Raw genomic sequence first — 19,093 nt, 5'->3', positions numbered from 1 at the left:
GCACAGTACAATAGAGTAAGGTACAGTAAAGGAGAGGACAGTGCAATAGAGTAGGGTAAAGTACAGTAGAGCACAGTACAATAGAGTAAGGTACAGTAAAGGAGAGGACAGTGCAATAGTGTAGGGTATAGTACAGTAGAGCACAGTACAATAGAGTAAGGTACAGTACAGTAGAGTACACTAGAATAGGGTATAGTTAAGTATAGCACACTACAATAGAGTAGGGTACAGTACAGGAGAGCACAGTACCAAATAGTAGGGTATATATCAGCAGAGTACAGTACAATAGATTAGGGTACAGTTCTGTGGAGTTCAGTACAATAGAGTAGGGTAAAGTACAGTAGAGCACAGTACAATAGAGTAGGGTATAGTTCAGTAGAGTACAGTACAATGGGGTAGGGTACAGTTCAGTAGAGTACAGTACAATAGAGTAGGGTACAGTACAATAGAGTAGGGTAAAGTTCAGTAGAGCACAGTACAATAGAGTAAGGTACAGTAAAGGAGAGGACAGTGCAATAGAGTAGGGTATAGTACAGTAGAGCACAGTACAATAGAGTAAGGTACAGTAAAGGAGAGCACAGTGCAATAGAGTAAGGTACAGTTCCATAGAGTAGGGTACAGTACAATAGAGTAGAGTATAGTTCAGTAGAGCAGGGTATAGTTCAGTAGAGCACAGTACAATAGAGTAAGGTACAGTAAAGGAGAGGCCCTTGCAATAGAGTAGGGTATAGTTCAGTAGAGCACAGTACAATAGAGTAGGGTACAGTACAATAGAGTATGGTACAGTACAATAGAGTAGGGTACAGTACAATAGAGTAGAGTATAGTTCAGTAGAGCAGGGTATAGTTCAGTAGAGCACAGTACAATAGAGTAAGGTACAGTAAAGGAGAGGATAGTGCAATAGGGTAGGGTATTGTTCAGTAGAGCACAGTACAATATAGTAGGGTACAGTAGTGTAGGGTACAGTAAAGTAGAGTACAGTACAATAGAGTAGGGTACAATTCAGATGAGCACAGTGCAATAGAGTAGGTTCCAGTTCACTAGAGCACAGTGCAAAACATTCAATTAGAGTACAGTAATAATAATAATAATAATAATAATATATGCCATTTAGCAGACGCTTTTATCCAAAGCGACTTACAGTCATGTGTGCATACATTCTACGTATGGGTGGTCCCGGGGATCGAACCCACTACCCTGGCGTCACAAGCGCCATGCTCTACCAACTGAGCTACAGAAGGACCAGTAGAGTACAGTACAGTGGAGCACAGTACAATAGAGTAGGGTACAGTTCAGTAGAGTGCAGTACAGTGGAGCACAGTACAATAGAGTAGGGTACAGTACAATAGAGTAGGGTACAATTCAGATGAGCACAGTGCGATAGAGTAGGTTCCAGTTCCCTAGATTACAGTACAATAGAGTAGGGTACAGTTCAGTAGAGCACAGTGCAAAACATTCAATTAGAGTACAGTAGAGTACAGTTCAGAAGAGCACAGTAAAATAGAGTAGGGTACAGTGGAGTACAGTACAATAGATTAGGGTACAGTTCTGTACAGTACAATAGAGTAGGGTACAGTACAGTAGAGTACAGTAGAGTAAGGTACAGTACAGTAGAGTACAATAGAGTAGGGTACAGTACAGTAGAGTACAGTACAATAGAGTAGGGTACATTTCAGTAGATTAGGGTACAGTGCAATAGAGTAGGGTACAGTACAGTTGAGCACAGTACAATAGAGTAGGGTACAGTAGAGTAGGGTACAGTAAAGTAGAGTACAGTACAATAGAGTAGGGTACAATTCAGATGAGCACAGTGCGATAGAGTAGGTTCCAGTTCACTAGATTATAGTACAATAGAGTAGGGACCAGTTCACTAGATTACAGTACAATAGAGTAGGGTACAGTACAGTACACTAGAATAGGGTAGAGTTGGGGTAGAGCACAGTACAATAGAGTAGGGTACAGTTCAGTAGAGTACAGTACAATAGATTAGGGTACAGTTCAGTAGAGTACAGTACAATAGAGTAGGGTACGGTTCAGTAGAGCACAGTACAATAGAGTAGGGTACAGTACAGTAGAGTACAGTAGAGTAGGGTACAGTACAGTACAGTGGAGTAGGGTACAGTACAGTAGAGTCCAGTATAGTAGGGTACAGTACAGAAGAGAAGTTTGTAGTAGTAGTAGTGTTTTGGTCAAATGTTTGTCAATGTTTGGGGTCTTGGAGGGTTGGAACCCCCCTGTTGTCTATTCATCTCAAAACTCTTCTCTTTTCCTGAAGTGTCCACTACCCACATGGTGGTCCTCTGTAACATAGTTGGTAGATTATGGCACATGCAACATTAACATGTAGATGTGCTGCCCGTGTTGTAAAAGACACCATAATGGCACAGATACAAAGATGAAACCTCTATATAAATGTTTTCCTTTATGTTCAAACATGAAGTTTAGGAGTCAGTGTACAGGACAGACTCCTCTCAATAGAAATACAGTGTGTATATAAACAATTACTCTGTACTAAACTTATTTAACAATATGTTTGTTTTTGCTTTGGAGTTTGGAGACTTCACAGAACAACACTGTCCCAATACTTTAACGAAGAATTCTGACACAATATAAATAGTGTCCATCTTTATGACAAAAACACAAAGTAACTCACCTTTTACAGTGAGAGTGAGAGGATCACTTGGTTGTGAAGATATGGGTCTAGACGCTCTGTCCCCTTCACACCAGTACTGACCCTGGTCAGACTCAGCAGCTCTACTGATAGTGAAGGTGTTTCCTGTTATAGTGTGTCTGACAGACTGGGACACTACATTATAATTCCAGTCTTTGTACTGCTGATAGTTCCATCTACTGTCATACGTAACTGAACACATCAGAGTGACTGTCTCTCCAGTGAATGCAGGGTTTGGCTTCACAGTCAGAGTCGTTTTGGGAAGAGCTGTGAAAATAATGTACAAAACATTTGGATACCTGTCTGGTAATTCAGCTGATGCTGTAACATTGTGATAAAAGTATATTTGACATATGTTGACTCAATTCAGTTAGAATTCACATAAATGTATATAAAGACAAATGCAGTCAGAGCAACAATCTTTCCAAAGTATGATCTGACTTCAGTAAGTAGTACGGTAACTATTATTTTAGACATATAAACTATATATGCAAAAGTATGTGGACACCCTTTCAAATGATTGGATTCGGCTTTTTCAGCCACACCCGTTGCTGACATGAGTATAAAATCAAGCACACAGCCATGCAATCTCCATAGACAAACATTGGCAGTAGAATGGCCTTACTGAAGAGCTCAGTGACTTTCAATGTGACACCGTCATAGGATGCCACCTGTCTAACAACTCAGTTTTTCAGATTTCTGCCATGATAGAGCTAACCCGGTCAACTGTAAGTGCTGTTATTGTGAAGTGGAAACGTCTAGGAGCAACAACGGCTGCAATATGGTAGTTCACACCAGCGCACAGAATGGGACCGCCGAGTGCTGAAGTGCCGAGCCAGTAAAAATAGTCTGTCCTCGGTTGAAACACTAACTACTGCATTCCAAACTGGATACATAACTAGAGCTGTTTCAAATTGACCTGTTATAGTGATACTGACTATAGTGAACTTACCAGTGACACTGATGGTGACGGCATCACTGGGTTGTGACCTCTGTGACCGATCTGTCCTCAGCCCCTCACAACTGTACTGACAAACCTGACCAGTCTGAGTGATGGGGATGGTGATATCTATGGCTTTACTGGTCTGACTGGGAAGGTGATGGTTGTCTCTGAACCAGCGGTACGTCCAGTCTGTGTTGTCTGATATGTCACACTGCAGAGTGACTGTCTCTCCAGGGTAGAGGAGATCCTGTGGAGTGACTATCTTCACTGAGGCCGTGGGCAGAGCTGTGGAAACAGTTATATGAAGACAAATGCAGTCAGAGCAACAATCTTTCCAAAGTAGGATCTGACTTCAGTAAGTAGTACTGCAAAAATATGTGGACACGCTTTCAAATGAGTGGATTTCTACCACACCCGTTGCTGACATGTGTATAAAATCAAGCACACCGCCATGCAATCTCCAGACAAACATTGGCAGTAGAATGGCCTTACTGAAGAGCTCAGTGACTTTCAATGTGACACCGTCATAGGATGCCACCTGTCTAACAAGTCAGTTTGTCAGATTTCTGCCACGCTAGAGCTAACTGTAGTCAACTGTAAGTGTTGTTATTGTGAAGTGGAAACGTCTAGGAGCAACAACGGCTGCAATATGGTAGGCCACACAAGCGCACAGAACGGGACCGCCGAGTGCTGATGGTGAGGGTGTCTCCTGTTATAGTGTGTTTGACAGACTGGGGTAGTACATTATTGTTAAGGGAATTTTTATCAATAATGACTAATTATGTATACATTTCAATCAGGACTGACTAATCAGAATACTATTATGTTACTGTATTTGTATGAATTTTATTTTTAATCCTAGTACTGAATATAATGTGTGTAATTATAATCAAGAATTAGAACAATGACTGTCTGTTCCTTGGTAGAAATGAATTAACTATATCTATTAACTATATCTACACAGGCTGACCTTGGCTCTAGGCGAGGTGGGAAGGCTTGAGAACTATAGAGCCTTTCTATCAGTGTCAAGAAGAGACAGAACATTTAGAAAACGCTGACGTCATTTTCAGTTTATAACCTGTGATAAAATGTATCATGTTCAGTACTCACGAGAAAAACACATCTGGTTGATTTCAAAGGCTGGTCTCTGTCCATTTTATACAAATAAGGGTCATACAAACTCTTATGAATTGAAAGAGTGATTCATTTTAATTGGGTATTAAAACAGAGGAATTTAATTCCTGTAACAATTATCTTTCCTGTCTTTGTACCACTGATAGTTCCAGATACTGTCAGAATCAGTTACTCTGAACACGTCTGTCTCTCCAGGGAACACAGGGTTTGGTTCTACAGTCAGTGTAGCTTTGAGCAGAGCTGCAGAAACATACAACATGTGTTTTTAAAACTAAACAGCATCCTTTAAATGAGGCCCACTTTCAAGTGGTTATAAGAACAGAGCCATTGAATATCTGGGAGCTGTTGGGGTGTATGGTCAGAACAACCTTCGACACTCCTGCACAAAATCAAACCAGCATGATACAATTCCCTTACACATGTTATTTTGAGACACTCAAAACATGTCCAGACAAAATCAACTTTAAAAATCACAAATAAAGAAATATGATGAAGCATTAAGAGATGGGAGTCTTGATGAAGAGAACAAATATCTACCATCATCTTCAGAGTGTCCAGAGTTGATGTATGTATTCAGCACTAAAACAAAGAAAGTCACATTGCACAAATATTAGCTTGAAATAAATAACAACATGCCATATTCAGGTTACTGATTACCAAATCTGTCCTGTACATTAATTTAAAGGTGCAATCTCTGATTTCTACATAGCCATTCATCCTTGAACAGTATAACTTTTAATTGCCTCAGCTTATCATTACAGAAAAAACATGATTTCACGATTGAAATGTCCATGTTTTGCATTTGTGAAATATAATTTCACATGTGAAACCATGTAACTGAATTGAATGACTACTGACCCATAACACTGACTTCCGTCATTATGAAGTGCTTCGAGAGGCTTTTCAAAGACTCGATCACCCCCCGACACACTCAACCCTCTCCAATTGGCCTACATCCTAACAGATCCACGGGCGACCAAATCGCCATTTCACTTCACAGGGCCTTCATCCACCTGGACAAGAGGAGTGTATTTGTGAGGATGCTGTTCATCAACTACAGCTCAGCTTTAAATACCATAGTGCAGTCTAAGCTCACCAGAAATCTCAAATCCCTGGGACTGAACTCCTCCCTATGCAACTGGGTCCTGGACTAAATGACACGCTGCCCTCTGCACGTGGGGCACCACAAGCATGTGTCCTTAGTCCCCTCCCTTACTCTCTGTATTCCCAAAACTGCATGGCTTCACACAGTTCCAACTCATCATCAAGTTCGCTGATGAAATGGCAGTAGAAGGCCTGATTACCAACAACGACGAGAGGGCCTACAGGGAGGAGGTAGGCACTCTGACTCTGGTGCCAGGAAAACCACCTCTCCCTCAACGTCAGCAAAACAAAGGAGCTCATTGAGGACTTCAGGAGGAACCAGGCATCCTCATCAACGGGGCCATCGTGAAAACGGCAAAAAATGTCAATTTCCTTGGCGTGCAATTCTCTGAGGAGCTTAAATGGTAAAGCTACACGGACACCGTTGGTGAATAACATACAACATTGACTCTTTAACCTCATGTGGCTGATTCAATTCGTCTGGTTCCTGCCCTCACAGTATTCTACAGGAACACCATCGAGAGCATACTGTCGGGCTTCATCACAGCCTGGTATGGCAGCGTAGCCTAGTGGTTAGAGCGTTGGACTAGTAACCATGAATTGCACAACTTTCACATGTGAAAATCTAATTGACTGTTTTACATGTGAAAATGTTGTTATGTGTAGTTTCATTTTACATTGTGAAATGTTGCATCTCCATGTCACATTTACTTCACATGATATATCATGTTTTCACATGTCAAATATTTTCACTTGTGTAGTTTAATTTGATCTTATGTTGCTTTTAGATGTTGTCACATGTTATCACAGTAACTTCTCATAGGATCATGTGAAATTCAGGTTGTCACAACTGTCATATCCCATCATAACACAAAATATACTGTTATTTTATGACAATGTTTGTTAACAATGTCAGTGTAAACAAACAATGTACATGAATTCCCCTAGCCCCATTCTCCATCCGTTTACAACAAGTGGCAGCGTGGACGTTAAGTGGTAGTTTAAATGGCCACTGACTCACCATGTCCTGCAATCCTAATTTAGTACCATTTACTAATGAGCATTTAAACTGTTTTATCAATAAGGTATAAAACACAAAAAAGCTAAAGCATGAAACAATCTTAATTTACATTAATGTATTATTTATTTTTCAATCTAAGGCTTACTATATCAGTTTATTAGTGTTCACACACAAACACTCTCACTCATGTGGCAAAAGCCAAAACAGATCAGACCCCTCCCTCAGTGCCCGGTCCAGATCCAGAGCCACATATATGGGCTCTAAGAACAACTATTGACTGGGGAATAAAAGATGAAACTGCCACAACAGCATGCGACCAGCAGAGGGAGCCAAATGCACGGGAACTACATGTACTGGACATTAAACAAGAACCAACCTATAGGAAGACTGAGGAGGAGTGGTATGAACAGACCTACCAAACCAACGCCCCAACGGAAGAATACTTATGGGCATCAGTGCTGAAGGAACTAACATTGGACTAACTGCTACATAATCCTTCACTGCAGCCGAGGTGAGCCGAGGTGAGTAAAACATTTAAACGTGTTAACCCTCGCAAGGCTGCAGGCCCAGACGGCATCCCCAGCCGCGCCCTCAGCCTGGCCCTCAGAGCATGCGCAGACCAGCTGGCTGGTGTGTTTACGGACATATTCAATCAATCCCTATCCCAGTCTGCTTCAAGAGGGCCACCATTGTTCCTGTTCCCAAGAAAGCTAAGGTAACTGAGCTAAACGACTACCGCCCGTAGCACTCACTTCCGTCATCATGAAGTGCTTTGAGAGACTAGTCAAGGACCATATCACCTCCACCCTACCTGACACCCTAGACCCACTCCAATTTGCTTACTGCCCAAATAGGTCCACAGATGATGCAATCTCAACCACACTGCACACTGCCCTAACCCATCTGGACAAGAGGAATACCTATGTGAGAATGCTGTTCATCGACTACAGCTCAGCATTTAACACCATAGTACCCTCCAAACTCATCATCAAGCTCGAGACCCTGGCTCTCGACCCCGCCCTGTGCAACTGGGTACTGGACTTCCTGACGGGCCGCCCCAGGTGGTGAGGGTAGGTAAACAACATCTCCACCCCGCTGATCCTCAACACTGGGGCCCCACAAGGGTGCGTTCTGAGCCCTCTCCTGTACTCCCTGTTCACCCACGACTGCGTGGCCACGCACGCCTGCAACTCAATCATCAAGTTTGCGGACGACACAACAGTGGTAGGCTTGATTACCAACAACGACGAGACGGCCTACAGGGAGGAGGTGAGGGCCCTCGGAGTGTGATGTCAGGAAAATAACCTCACACTCAACGTCAACAAAACTAAGGAGATGATTGTGGACTTCAGGAAACAGCAGAGGGAACATCCCCCTATCCACATCGATGGAACAGTAGTGGAGAGGGTAGTAAGTTTTAAGTTCCTCGGCGTACACATCACAGACAAACTGAATTGGTCCACCCACACAGACAGCATCGTGAAGAAGGCGCAGCAGCACCTCTTCAACCTCAGGAGGCTGAAGAAATTCGGCTTGTCACCAAAAGTACTCACAAACTTCTACAGATGCACAATCGAGAGCATCCTGTCGGGCTATATCACCGCCTGGTACGGCAACTGCTCCGCCCACAACCGTAAGGCTCTCCAGAGGGTAGTGAGGTCTGCGCAACGCATCACCGGGAGCAAACTACCTGCCCTCCAGGACTACTTTGACATCAAGTAGCTATTTGCTTTGTTTAAGAGTTATAAGGAGTGTTTTATGCAAATTATATGTGGAATATTATTTGGCATAGCATAGCACATTAAGGATTGATTGAGCATTATTAATGTATTAGGACTGTAAGACCATTGAATTGTAATAACGTGTATAAGATAAAAAAACAGAGTGACTTAAGAAAAGCTTGAAACTTTGACAACTAGGCCAGATTAACGATCTGGAGAGCAAACGCCTTTGACACTCTCACTGAACAGAAAGTGACCCTGGTTATAGGTTAAAGTGATTACACTAAATAATATTTCATTGTGTGGACAATAATATATCTTTGGAAAAGTCAATACATATAGCAATACTAGTTCCCAAGTGACTACTAGCTGACGAGCATAATAACTAACAGAAGATTAGTTGTTAGGTATTGATATATAAAAGAAGAAGACACAAGGTAAGGGGGTATAGGAAGAATATATAAACATAAAGTAATAAAGTCCTCATCTATCCAAGGCCTCATACTAGACTACTGTTATTAGGTATTGATATATAAAAGAAGAAGACAAGGTAAGGGGGTATAGGAAGAATATATAAACATAAAGTAATAAAGTCCTCATCTATCCAAGGCCTCATACTAGACTACTGTTATTAGGTATTGATATATAAAAGAAGAAGACAAGGTAAGGGGGTATAGGAAGAGTCTATAAACATAAAGTAATAAAGTCCTCATCTATCCAAGGCCTCATACTAGACTACTGTTATTAGCTATTGATATATAAAAGAAGAAGACAAGGTAAGGGGGTATAGGAAGAGTCTATAAACATAAAGTAATAAAGTCCTCATCTATCCAAGGCCCCATACTAGACTACTGTTATTAGGTATTGATATATAAAAGAAGAAGACAAGGGAAGGGGGTATAGGAAGAATATATAAACATAAAGTAATAAAGTCCTCATCTATCCAAGGCCCCATACTAGACTACTGTTATTAGGTATTGATATATAAAAGAAGAAGACAAGGTAAGGGGGTATAGGAAGAGTCTATAAACATAAAGTAATAAAGTCCTCATCTATCCAAGGCCCCATACTAGACTACTGTTATTAGGTATTGATATATAAAAGAAGAAGACAAGGTAAGGGGGTATAGGAAGAATATATAAACATAAAGTAATAAAGTCCTCATCTATCCAAGGCCTGATACTAGACTACTGTTATTAGGTATTGATATATAAAAGAAGAAGACAAGGTAAGGGGGTATAGGAAGAATATATAAACATAAAGTAATAAAGTCGTCATCTATCCAAGGCCCCATACTAGACTACTGTTATTAGGTATTGATATATAAAAGAAGAAGACAAGGTAAGGGGGTATAGGAAGAATCTATAAACATAAAGTAATAAAGTCCTCATCTATCCAAGGCCTCATACTAGACTACTGTTATTAGGTATTGATATATAAAAGAAGAAGACAAGGTAAGGGGGTATAGGAAGAATCTATAAACATAAAGTAATAAAGTCCTCATCTATCCAAGGCCCCATACTAGACTACTGTTATTAGGTATTGATATATAAAAGAAGAAGACAAGGTAAGGGAGTATAGGAAGAATATATAAACATAAAGTAATAAAGTCCTCATCTATCCAAGGCCTCATACTAGACTACTGTTATTAGGTATTGATATATAAAAGAAGAAGACACAAGGTAAGGGGTATAGGAAGAGTCTATAAACATAAAGTAATAAAGTCCTCATCTATCCAAGGCCCCATACTAGACTACTGTTATTAGGTATTGATATATAAAAGAAGAAGACAAGGTAAGGGGGTATAGGAAGAGTCTATAAACATAAAGTAATAAAGTCCTCATCTATCCAAGGCCTCATACTAGACTACTGTTATTAGGTATTGATATATAAAAGAAGACACAAGGTAAGGGAGTATAGGAAGAGTCTATAAACATAAAGTAATAAAGTCCTCATCTATCCAAGGCCTCATACTAGACTACTGTTATTAGGTATTGATATATAAAAGAAGACACAATGTAAGGGAGTATAGGAAGAGTCTATAAACATAAAGAAATAAAGTCCTCATCTATCCAAGGCCTCATACTAGACTACTGTTATTAGGTATTGATATATAAAAGAAGAAGACAAGGTAAGGGGGTATAGGAAGAATATATAAACATAAAGTAATAAAGTCCTCATCTATCCAAGGCCCCATACTAGACTACTGTTATTAGGTATTGATATATAAAAGAAGAAGACAAGGTAAGGGGGTATAGGAAGAATCTATAAACATAAAGTAATAAAGTCCTCATCTATCCAAGGCCTCATACTAGACTACTGTTATTAGGTATTGATATATAAAAGAAGAAGACAAGGTAAGGGGTATAGGAAGAATCTATAAACATAAAGTAATAAAGTCCTCATCTATCCAAGGCCCCATACTAGACTACTGTTATTAGGTATTGATATATAAAAGAAGAAGACAAGGTAAGGGAGTATAGGAAGAATATATAAACATAAAGTAATAAAGTCCTCATCTATCCAAGGCCTCATACTAGACTACTGTTATTAGGTATTGATATATAAAAGAAGAAGACAAGGTAAGGGGTATAGGAAGAATATATAAACATAAAGTAATAAAGTCGTCATCTATCCAAGGCCCCATACTAGACTACTGTTATTAGGTATTGATATATAAAAGAAGAAGACAAGGTAAGGGGGTATAGGAAGAATCTATAAACATAAAGTAATAAAGTCCTCATCTATCCAAGGCCTCATACTAGACTACTGTTATTAGGTATTGATATATAAAAGAAGAAGACAAGGTAAGGGGGTATAGGAAGAATCTATAAACATAAAGTAATAAAGTCCTCATCTATCCAAGGCCCCATACTAGACTACTGTTATTAGGTATTGATATATAAAAGAAGAAGACAAGGTAAGGGAGTATAGGAAGAATATATAAACATAAAGTAATAAAGTCCTCATCTATCCAAGGCCTCATACTAGACTACTGTTATTAGGTATTGATATATACAAGAAGAAGACACAAGGTAAGGGAGTATAGGAAGAGTCTATAAACATAAAGTAATAAAGTCCTCATCTATCCAAGGCCCCATACTAGACTACTGTTATTAGGTATTGATATATAAAAGAAGAAGACAAGGTAAGGGGTATAGGAAGAGTCTATAAACATAAAGTAATAAAGTCCTCATCTATCCAAGGCCTCATACTAGACTACTGTTATTAGGTATTGATATATAAAAGAAGACACAAGGTAAGGGAGTATAGGAAGAGTCTATAAACATAAAGTAATAAAGTCCTCATCTATCCAAGGCCTCATACTAGACTACTGTTATTAGGTATTGATATATAAAAGAAGACACAATGTAAGGGAGTATAGGAAGAGTCTATAAACATAAAGAAATAAAGTCCTCATCTATCCAAGGCCTCATACTAGACTACTGTTATTAGGTATTGATATATAAAAGAAGAAGACAAGGTAAGGGGGTATAGGAAGAATATATAAACATAAAGTAATAAAGTCCTCATCTATCCAAGGCCCCATACTAGACTACTGTTATTAGGTATTGATATATAAAAGAAGAAGACAAGGTAAGGGGGTATAGGAAGAATCTATAAACATAAAGTAATAAAGTCCTCATCTATCCAAGGCCTCATACTAGACTACTGTTATTAGGTATTGATATATAAAAGAAGAAGACAAGGTAAGGGGGTATAGGAAGAATCTATAAACATAAAGTAATAAAGTCCTCATCTATCCAAGGCCCCATACTAGACTACTGTTATTAGGTATTGATATATAAAAGAAGAAGACAAGGTAAGGGAGTATAGGAAGAATATATAAACATAAAGTAATAAAGTCCTCATCTATCCAAGGCCTCATACTAGACTACTGTTATTAGGTATTGATATATAAAAGAAGAAGACAAGGTAAGGGGGTATAGGAAGAATATATAAACATAAAGTAATAAAGTCCTCATCTATCCAAGGCCTCATACTAGACTACTGTTATTAGGTATTGATATATAAAAGAAGAAGACAAGGTAAGGGGGTATAGGAAGAGTCTATAAACATAAAGTAATAAAGTCCTCATCTATCCAAGGCCTCATACTAGACTACTGTTATTAGCTATTGATATATAAAAGAAGAAGACAAGGTAAGGGGTATAGGAAGAGTCTATAAACATAAAGTAATAAAGTCCTCATCTATCCAAGGCCCCATACTAGACTACTGTTATTAGGTATTGATATATAAAAGAAGAAGACAAGGTAAGGGGGTATAGGAAGAATATATAAACATAAAGTAATAAAGTCCTCATCTATCCAAGGCCCCATACTAGACTACTGTTATTAGGTATTGATATATAAAAGAAGAAGACAAGGTAAGGGGGTATAGGAAGAGTCTATAAACATAAAGTAATAAAGTCCTCATCTATCCAAGGCCCCATACTAGACTACTGTTATTAGGTATTGATATATAAAAGAAGAAGACAAGGTAAGGGGTATAGGAAGAATATATAAACATAAAGTAATAAAGTCCTCATCTATCCAAGGCCTCATACTAGACTACTGTTATTAGGTATTGATATATAAAAGAAGAAGACAAGGTAAGGGGGTATAGGAAGAATATATAAACATAAAGTAATAAAGTCCTCATCTATCCAAGGCCCCATACTAGACTACTGTTATTAGGTATTGATATATAAAAGAAGAAGACAAGGTAAGGGGGTATAGGAAGAATCTATAAACATAAAGTAATAAAGTCCTCATCTATCCAAGGCCTCATACTAGACTACTGTTATTAGGTATTGATATATAAAAGAAGAAGACAAGGTAAGGGGGTATAGGAAGAATCTATAAACATAAAGTAATAAAGTCCTCATCTATCCAAGGCCCCATACTAGACTACTGTTATTAGGTATTGATATATAAAAGAAGAAGACAAGGTAAGGGAGTATAGGAAGAATATATAAACATAAAGTAATAAAGTCCTCATCTATCCAAGGCCTCATACTAGACTACTGTTATTAGGTATTGATATATAAAAGAAGAAGACACAAGGTAAGGGGGTATAGGAAGAGTCTATAAACATAAAGTAATAAAGTCCTCATCTATCCAAGGCCTCATACTAGACTACTGTTATTAGGTATTGATATATAAAAGAAGAAGACAAGGTAAGGGGGTATAGGAAGAGTCTATAAACATAAAGTAATAAAGTCCATCCCATCAGATATCCCACCCATTGAACCCCCGGAACATCATATTGAGACCAGCCCTCCGACATGGAAAGAGGTGGAAGACACAGTTCGACGGGCAAGAACAGCATCAGGCCCGGGGCCAAATGGAGTCCCGTACAAAGTGTATAAGAACACACCAGACGTCCTGAGGTTCCTCTGGAGGCTTATGAGAACAGCTTGGCAGAAGAAGATAATACCCAAAGTGTGGCGTAGGGCAGGCAGGGTCCTGATCCCTAAGGAGAAGGATGCAGTGAACATCAGCCAATTCCGCCCAATCTCCTTACTGAATGTCGAGGGAAAAATCTTCTTTAGGGTCATTGCCCAGAGGATGGCTGAGTACCTACAAAGGAATACGTACGTCGATGCATCTGTACAGAAGGCAGGAATATCAGGGTTCTCTGGCTGCTTGGAACATTCCAGCATGATCTGGCATCAGATCCAAATGGCCAAGGTGGAGAAAAGGGACCTCCATGTAGTCTTCCTCGACCTCGCCAATGCATTTGGCTCTGTGCCCCATGAACTCCTGTGGTCTGCCTTCAGATTTTTCCACATACCGGACACCATCACAAACCTGGTGAAGTCGTACTTCCAGGATCTGCAGTTCTGCTTCACCACCTCAGAGTTCACCACCTCATGGCAGTGCCTGAATGTAGGTATAATGGCGGGATGTACCATTTCTCCGTTGGCATTCACAATGGCAATGGAGGTTATCATCAGATCCTCAAAATGGGTTGCTGGTGGACAGCGAGTCGACTCTGGTTTCCGCCTCCCTCCACTCAGAGCCTACATGGACGACATTACAACATTGACCACCACTGTCCCATGCACCAGGAGACTGCTCAGAAAACTTGAAGAGAACATCAGCTGGGCCCGTATGAAGATTAAACCATCCAAGTCACGCAGCATCTCGATTGTGAAGGGAGTACTCTCTGACCTGAAATTCTTCATCGGAGATGACCAAATCCCAACAGTGTCTGAGCAGCCGGTAAAAAGCCTTGGAAGGTGGTATGATGCAAGCCTGAAGGACAAAGACCAGGTGCAACAGCTGCGCAAAGACATCAGTAGTAGCCTACAGTCCATCGACAACACCCAGCTACCTGGAAAGTTAAAGGCCTGGTGTCTGCAGTTTGGACTCCTACCCCGGGTGTTGTGGCCCTTAGCACTGTATGAGGTTCCAATCTCAACAGTGGAGAAGATGGAAAGAGGAGTCACAGGCTACTTAAAGAAGTGGCTTGGAGTTCCACGATGCCTTACCACCATAGGCCTCTATGGAGATGGTGTCCTCAAGCTGCCCCTCACCAGTCTAACAGAGGAATTCAAGTGTGCAAAAACCAGGCTCCAAATGACACTGAATGAATCTCGAGACCCAGTGGTGAGCAACAACGCGCCGACCTTGGCAACTGGGCGCAAATGGAGGCCAGGAAAAGCAGTCCAGGAGGCAACAGCAGCCCTCAGACATGCTGACATTGTGGGTCATGTTCAGCAAGGGAGAGGAGGCCTTGGGCTAACTAGCCGTGCTGCTTGGAGTAAGGCCACTGCACCAGAGCGGCGGAAGATGGTAGTGCAGGAAGTACGCCATCAGGAGGAGGCTGCAAGGTGGGCCAAGGCAGTCTCTCTTGCCAAACAGGGACAGTGGACTCGATGGGACAGTGTGGAGAAGAGGAAGATCAGCTGGAAGGATCTGTGGGCCATGGAAGCGAGGCGGTTGAGCTTTTCCATCAGAGCAACATATGACGTCCTTCCAACACCAGTTAATCTTCACCAATGGTATGGTGAAGATCCGGACTGTGCCCTCTGTTCCATGCCAGCCAACCTCAGGCACATTCTCACAGGCTGTAAAACAAGCCTCGCCCAAGGACGCTACACTTGGCGTCACAACCAAGTCCTTAAAACCTTGCGTCCGCCCTGGAGGACAAGCGAGCTGCCACCAACTCCCTACCACCCACAGCAGCATCACACTCCTTACGGACAAACTTTGTCCGCGAAGGGGCTAAACCACCGAAGAGCGGCTCTACACCATTAGAGCGAGACCAGCTGCGCTTGGCCCGCGACTGGAAAATGCTAGCTGACATTGGCCGGCAACTTGTGTTTCCTCCGGAGATCGCAACCACCACCCTAAGACCTGACATGGTGCTCTGGTCCCGTTCACTCAATAAGGTCTTCATCATTGAGCTCACAGTACCCTGGGAAAACTCAGTAGATGAGGCTTATGAGCGAAAACATCTGCGCTATGCTGATCTAGCTGCCGAAGCACGGCATCATGGCTGGAACACAGAAGTCCGACCAGTGGAGGTGGGCTGCAGAGGTTTTGTGGCAACATCTACAACCAGACTGCTTAGAGACCTGGGAATTAAGGGCCAGAGCCAGCGTTCGGCAATCAAAGCTGTATCAGAGGCGGCAGAAGGCAGCAGTCAGTGGCTCTGGATGAAGAGGAAAGACCCCAGCTGGGCCCCGAAGTGAGAGGGCCAGGAGGTATGCGGTCAACAATGATTGACTCAGGGAGGAGGACGCCCCTGCCATGCATAGTCCCATGGGATGTTTGCTATCAACAACAAGGCAACTCCTATGACTAATTGGGAATGGGACGCAAGCGTAGGATTGATCACCCTGTCGCTGGCCGCCTTTGAGGAGGGTGTATAGTGTGAAAGGCCGAAACACCCTAGGAACCAAAGGTACACTACTGACGATGCGCTCCCCAAATTTCACCACGCTCACTGTTCATTAACTCTTGGAAGTGCTTGCACAAAGGATAGTAACATCTCATCCTGTGTTCTTGGAATCTGAATATCTGGACTTGTCCAGTGACTGCTGAGAAAGATCAGCTGACAACAGGGAAAGTCCTTGTGGCGGCACGGAGAGACGGCTGACAGGAGGGAATAGACCCCACTGGGACAGTCATGGGGTAGCTTCCCATTTCTGTAGTTTCCCATGCTTCGCAGTATGTTGGAAACACCCGCTTTAGCTACAGAAAGTCAAAATACGAGAATACCCCTAGAGTCTGCGAGAGCGGGGCGGAAGATGACTCATCGGCTGACAACATGGTAACGACTGGACTGGAAACGACTACGAGTAATGAGAGCACAGCACAAGAGAACACCACAGCAACTGTCACAAGTTCTGCTGCAACAGTGGGCCATAAACAGATGCAGGTATGTGTCTGTGGTTGGAGGAAAGTTACATCACACCATGGGTTGAGGATCCACCAGGGGAAGAAGGGGTGTTTGGGTAAAGAGAGACAGAGAACTCGCATTGATTACTTTCTGCGAAAGCGATCAAATCAGTCGAATGAAGCACAGCAACTGGACGCAAACCATAGTTTGCAGTGCATCAGTACCACTGTCATGGAGGACGTAAACTCAAGCACCAAGTAGCAACTGAGGTGGAACCAACAACAGGAGTGGAACTCACCCAGCCTCCCAGACCTGCAGTCGAGAGGAGACTACCAGGGCACAGACCGTATGTGAAGTGGCCTGGCGCCAGTGACAAGAAGTTGTGGGAAACAGTGAATACTGACCTTACCTTGACCCTCGAGAAACTTCGAGGCACAGTGGAGAAGAAGTTGGAGAGGATGGGGGACATCATCTATGAGTACGGGACAGAAAGATTTGGAGTGGAAGAGGCAAAAGGCGGGAGAAAGGTTCCAACCCCACCAGTTTCCAGAAGGCAACAAGAAATCAAGCGCCTCGTTCAAGAAAGGCGGCAGCTTAAGAAACAGTGGAAGAAGGCCTCGGAAGTGGAAAAGGAGGGCATAGAGGCACTTCAAGCTGACATCAAAACCCGGTTGGCATCCCTCCGTAGAGCAGAGAACCTACGGAAACGCAGAAGGAAAAAAAAAAAGAACAAACTAGAACTCGATTCTATAAAGATCCCTTCAAGTTCCTTAAAAGTCTCTTCACAAAAGAAAAAGTGGAGCTCTAAAAACAACAAAGAAAGACCTAGAGGAGCACCTGAGAATAACAAACGTTGACTCAAAGCGACATGAACATCTGGCCATCCCATCAGATATCCCACCCATTGAACCCCGGAACATCATATTGAGACCAGCCCTCCGACATGGAAAGAGGTGGAAGACACAGTTCGACGGGCAAGAACAGCATCAGGCCCGGGGCCAAATGGAGTCCCGTACAAAGTGTATAAGAACACACCAGACGTCCTGAGGTTCCTCTGGAGGCTTATGAGAACAGCTTGGCAGAAGAAGATAATACCCAAAGTGTGGCGTAGGGCAGGCGGGGTCCTGATCCCTAAGGAGAAGGATGCAGTGAACATCAGCCAATTCCGCCCAATCTCCTTACTGAATGTCGAGGGAAAAATCTTCTTTAGGGTCATTGCCCAGAGGATGGCTGAGTACCTACAAAGGAATACGTACGTCGATGCATCTGTACAGAAGGCAGGAATATCAGGGTTCTCTGGCTGCTTGGAACATTCCAGCATGATCTGGCATCAGATCCAAATGGCCAAGGTGGAGAAAAGGGACCTCCATGTAGTCTTCCTCGACCTCGCCAATGCATTTGGCTCTGTGCCCCATGAACTCCTGTGGTCTGCCTTCAGATTTTTCCACATACCGGACACCATCACAAACCTGGTGAAGTCGTACTTCCAGGATCTGCAGTTCTGCTTCACCACCTCAGAGTTCACCACCTCATGGCAGTGCCTGAATGTAGGTATAATGGCGGGATGTACCATTTCTCCGTTGGCATTCACAATGGCAATGGAGGTTATCATCAGATCCTCAAAATGGGTTGCTGGTGGACAGCGAGTCGACTCTGGTTTCCGCCTCCCTCCACTCAGAGCCTACATGGACGACATTACAACATTGACCACCACTGTCCCATGCACCAGGAGACTGCTCAGAAAACTTGAAGAGAACATCAGCTGGGCCCGTATGAAGATTAAACCATCCAAGTCACGCAGCATCTCGATTGTGAAGGGAGTACTCTCTGACCTGAAATTCTTCATCGGAGATGACCAAATCCCAACAGTGTCTGAGCAGCCGGTAAAAAGCCTTGGAAGGTGGTATGATGCAAGCCTGAAGGACAAAGACCAGGTGCAACAGCTGCGCAAAGACATCAGTAGTAGCCTACAGTCCATCGACAACACCCAGCTACCTGGAAAGTTAAAGGCCTGGTGTCTGCAGTTTGGACTCCTACCCCGGGTGTTGTGGCCCTTAGCACTGTATGAGGTTCCAATCTCAACAGTGGAGAAGATGGAAAGAGGAGTCACAGGCTACTTAAAGAAGTGGCTTGGAGTTCCACGATGC

At 42.3% G+C, this 19,093-nt stretch overlaps 1 protein-coding gene across 1 annotated transcript in view; it reads right to left on the bottom strand.

Moving 5' to 3' along the window:
• The window catches only part of LOC124007692 (pregnancy-specific beta-1-glycoprotein 1-like), a 36,013-nt gene extending 30,692 nt beyond the window's left edge, over window positions 1-5,321 (bottom strand). Inside the window, exons 1-2 of the mRNA XM_046318382.1 lie at window positions 5,286-5,321; window positions 2,654-2,938 (exon numbers count right to left, since the gene is read on the bottom strand). Of these exons, the coding sequence (XP_046174338.1) occupies window positions 2,654-2,873 (220 nt within the window). The 5' untranslated portion in view covers window positions 2,874-2,938; window positions 5,286-5,321. The remainder of the gene's footprint in view (window positions 1-2,653; window positions 2,939-5,285) is intronic.
• Window positions 5,322-19,093: the final 13,772 nt, after the last annotated feature.

The sequence above is a fragment of the Oncorhynchus gorbuscha genome, linkage group LG21 (assembly GCF_021184085.1).
Source record: "Oncorhynchus gorbuscha isolate QuinsamMale2020 ecotype Even-year linkage group LG21, OgorEven_v1.0, whole genome shotgun sequence".
In the NCBI taxonomy this organism is placed as follows: domain Eukaryota; kingdom Metazoa; phylum Chordata; class Actinopteri; order Salmoniformes; family Salmonidae; genus Oncorhynchus; species Oncorhynchus gorbuscha.
The sequence above is the reverse complement of the archived record's forward strand: the minus strand, read 5'-3'. Positions and strand labels throughout refer to the sequence as shown.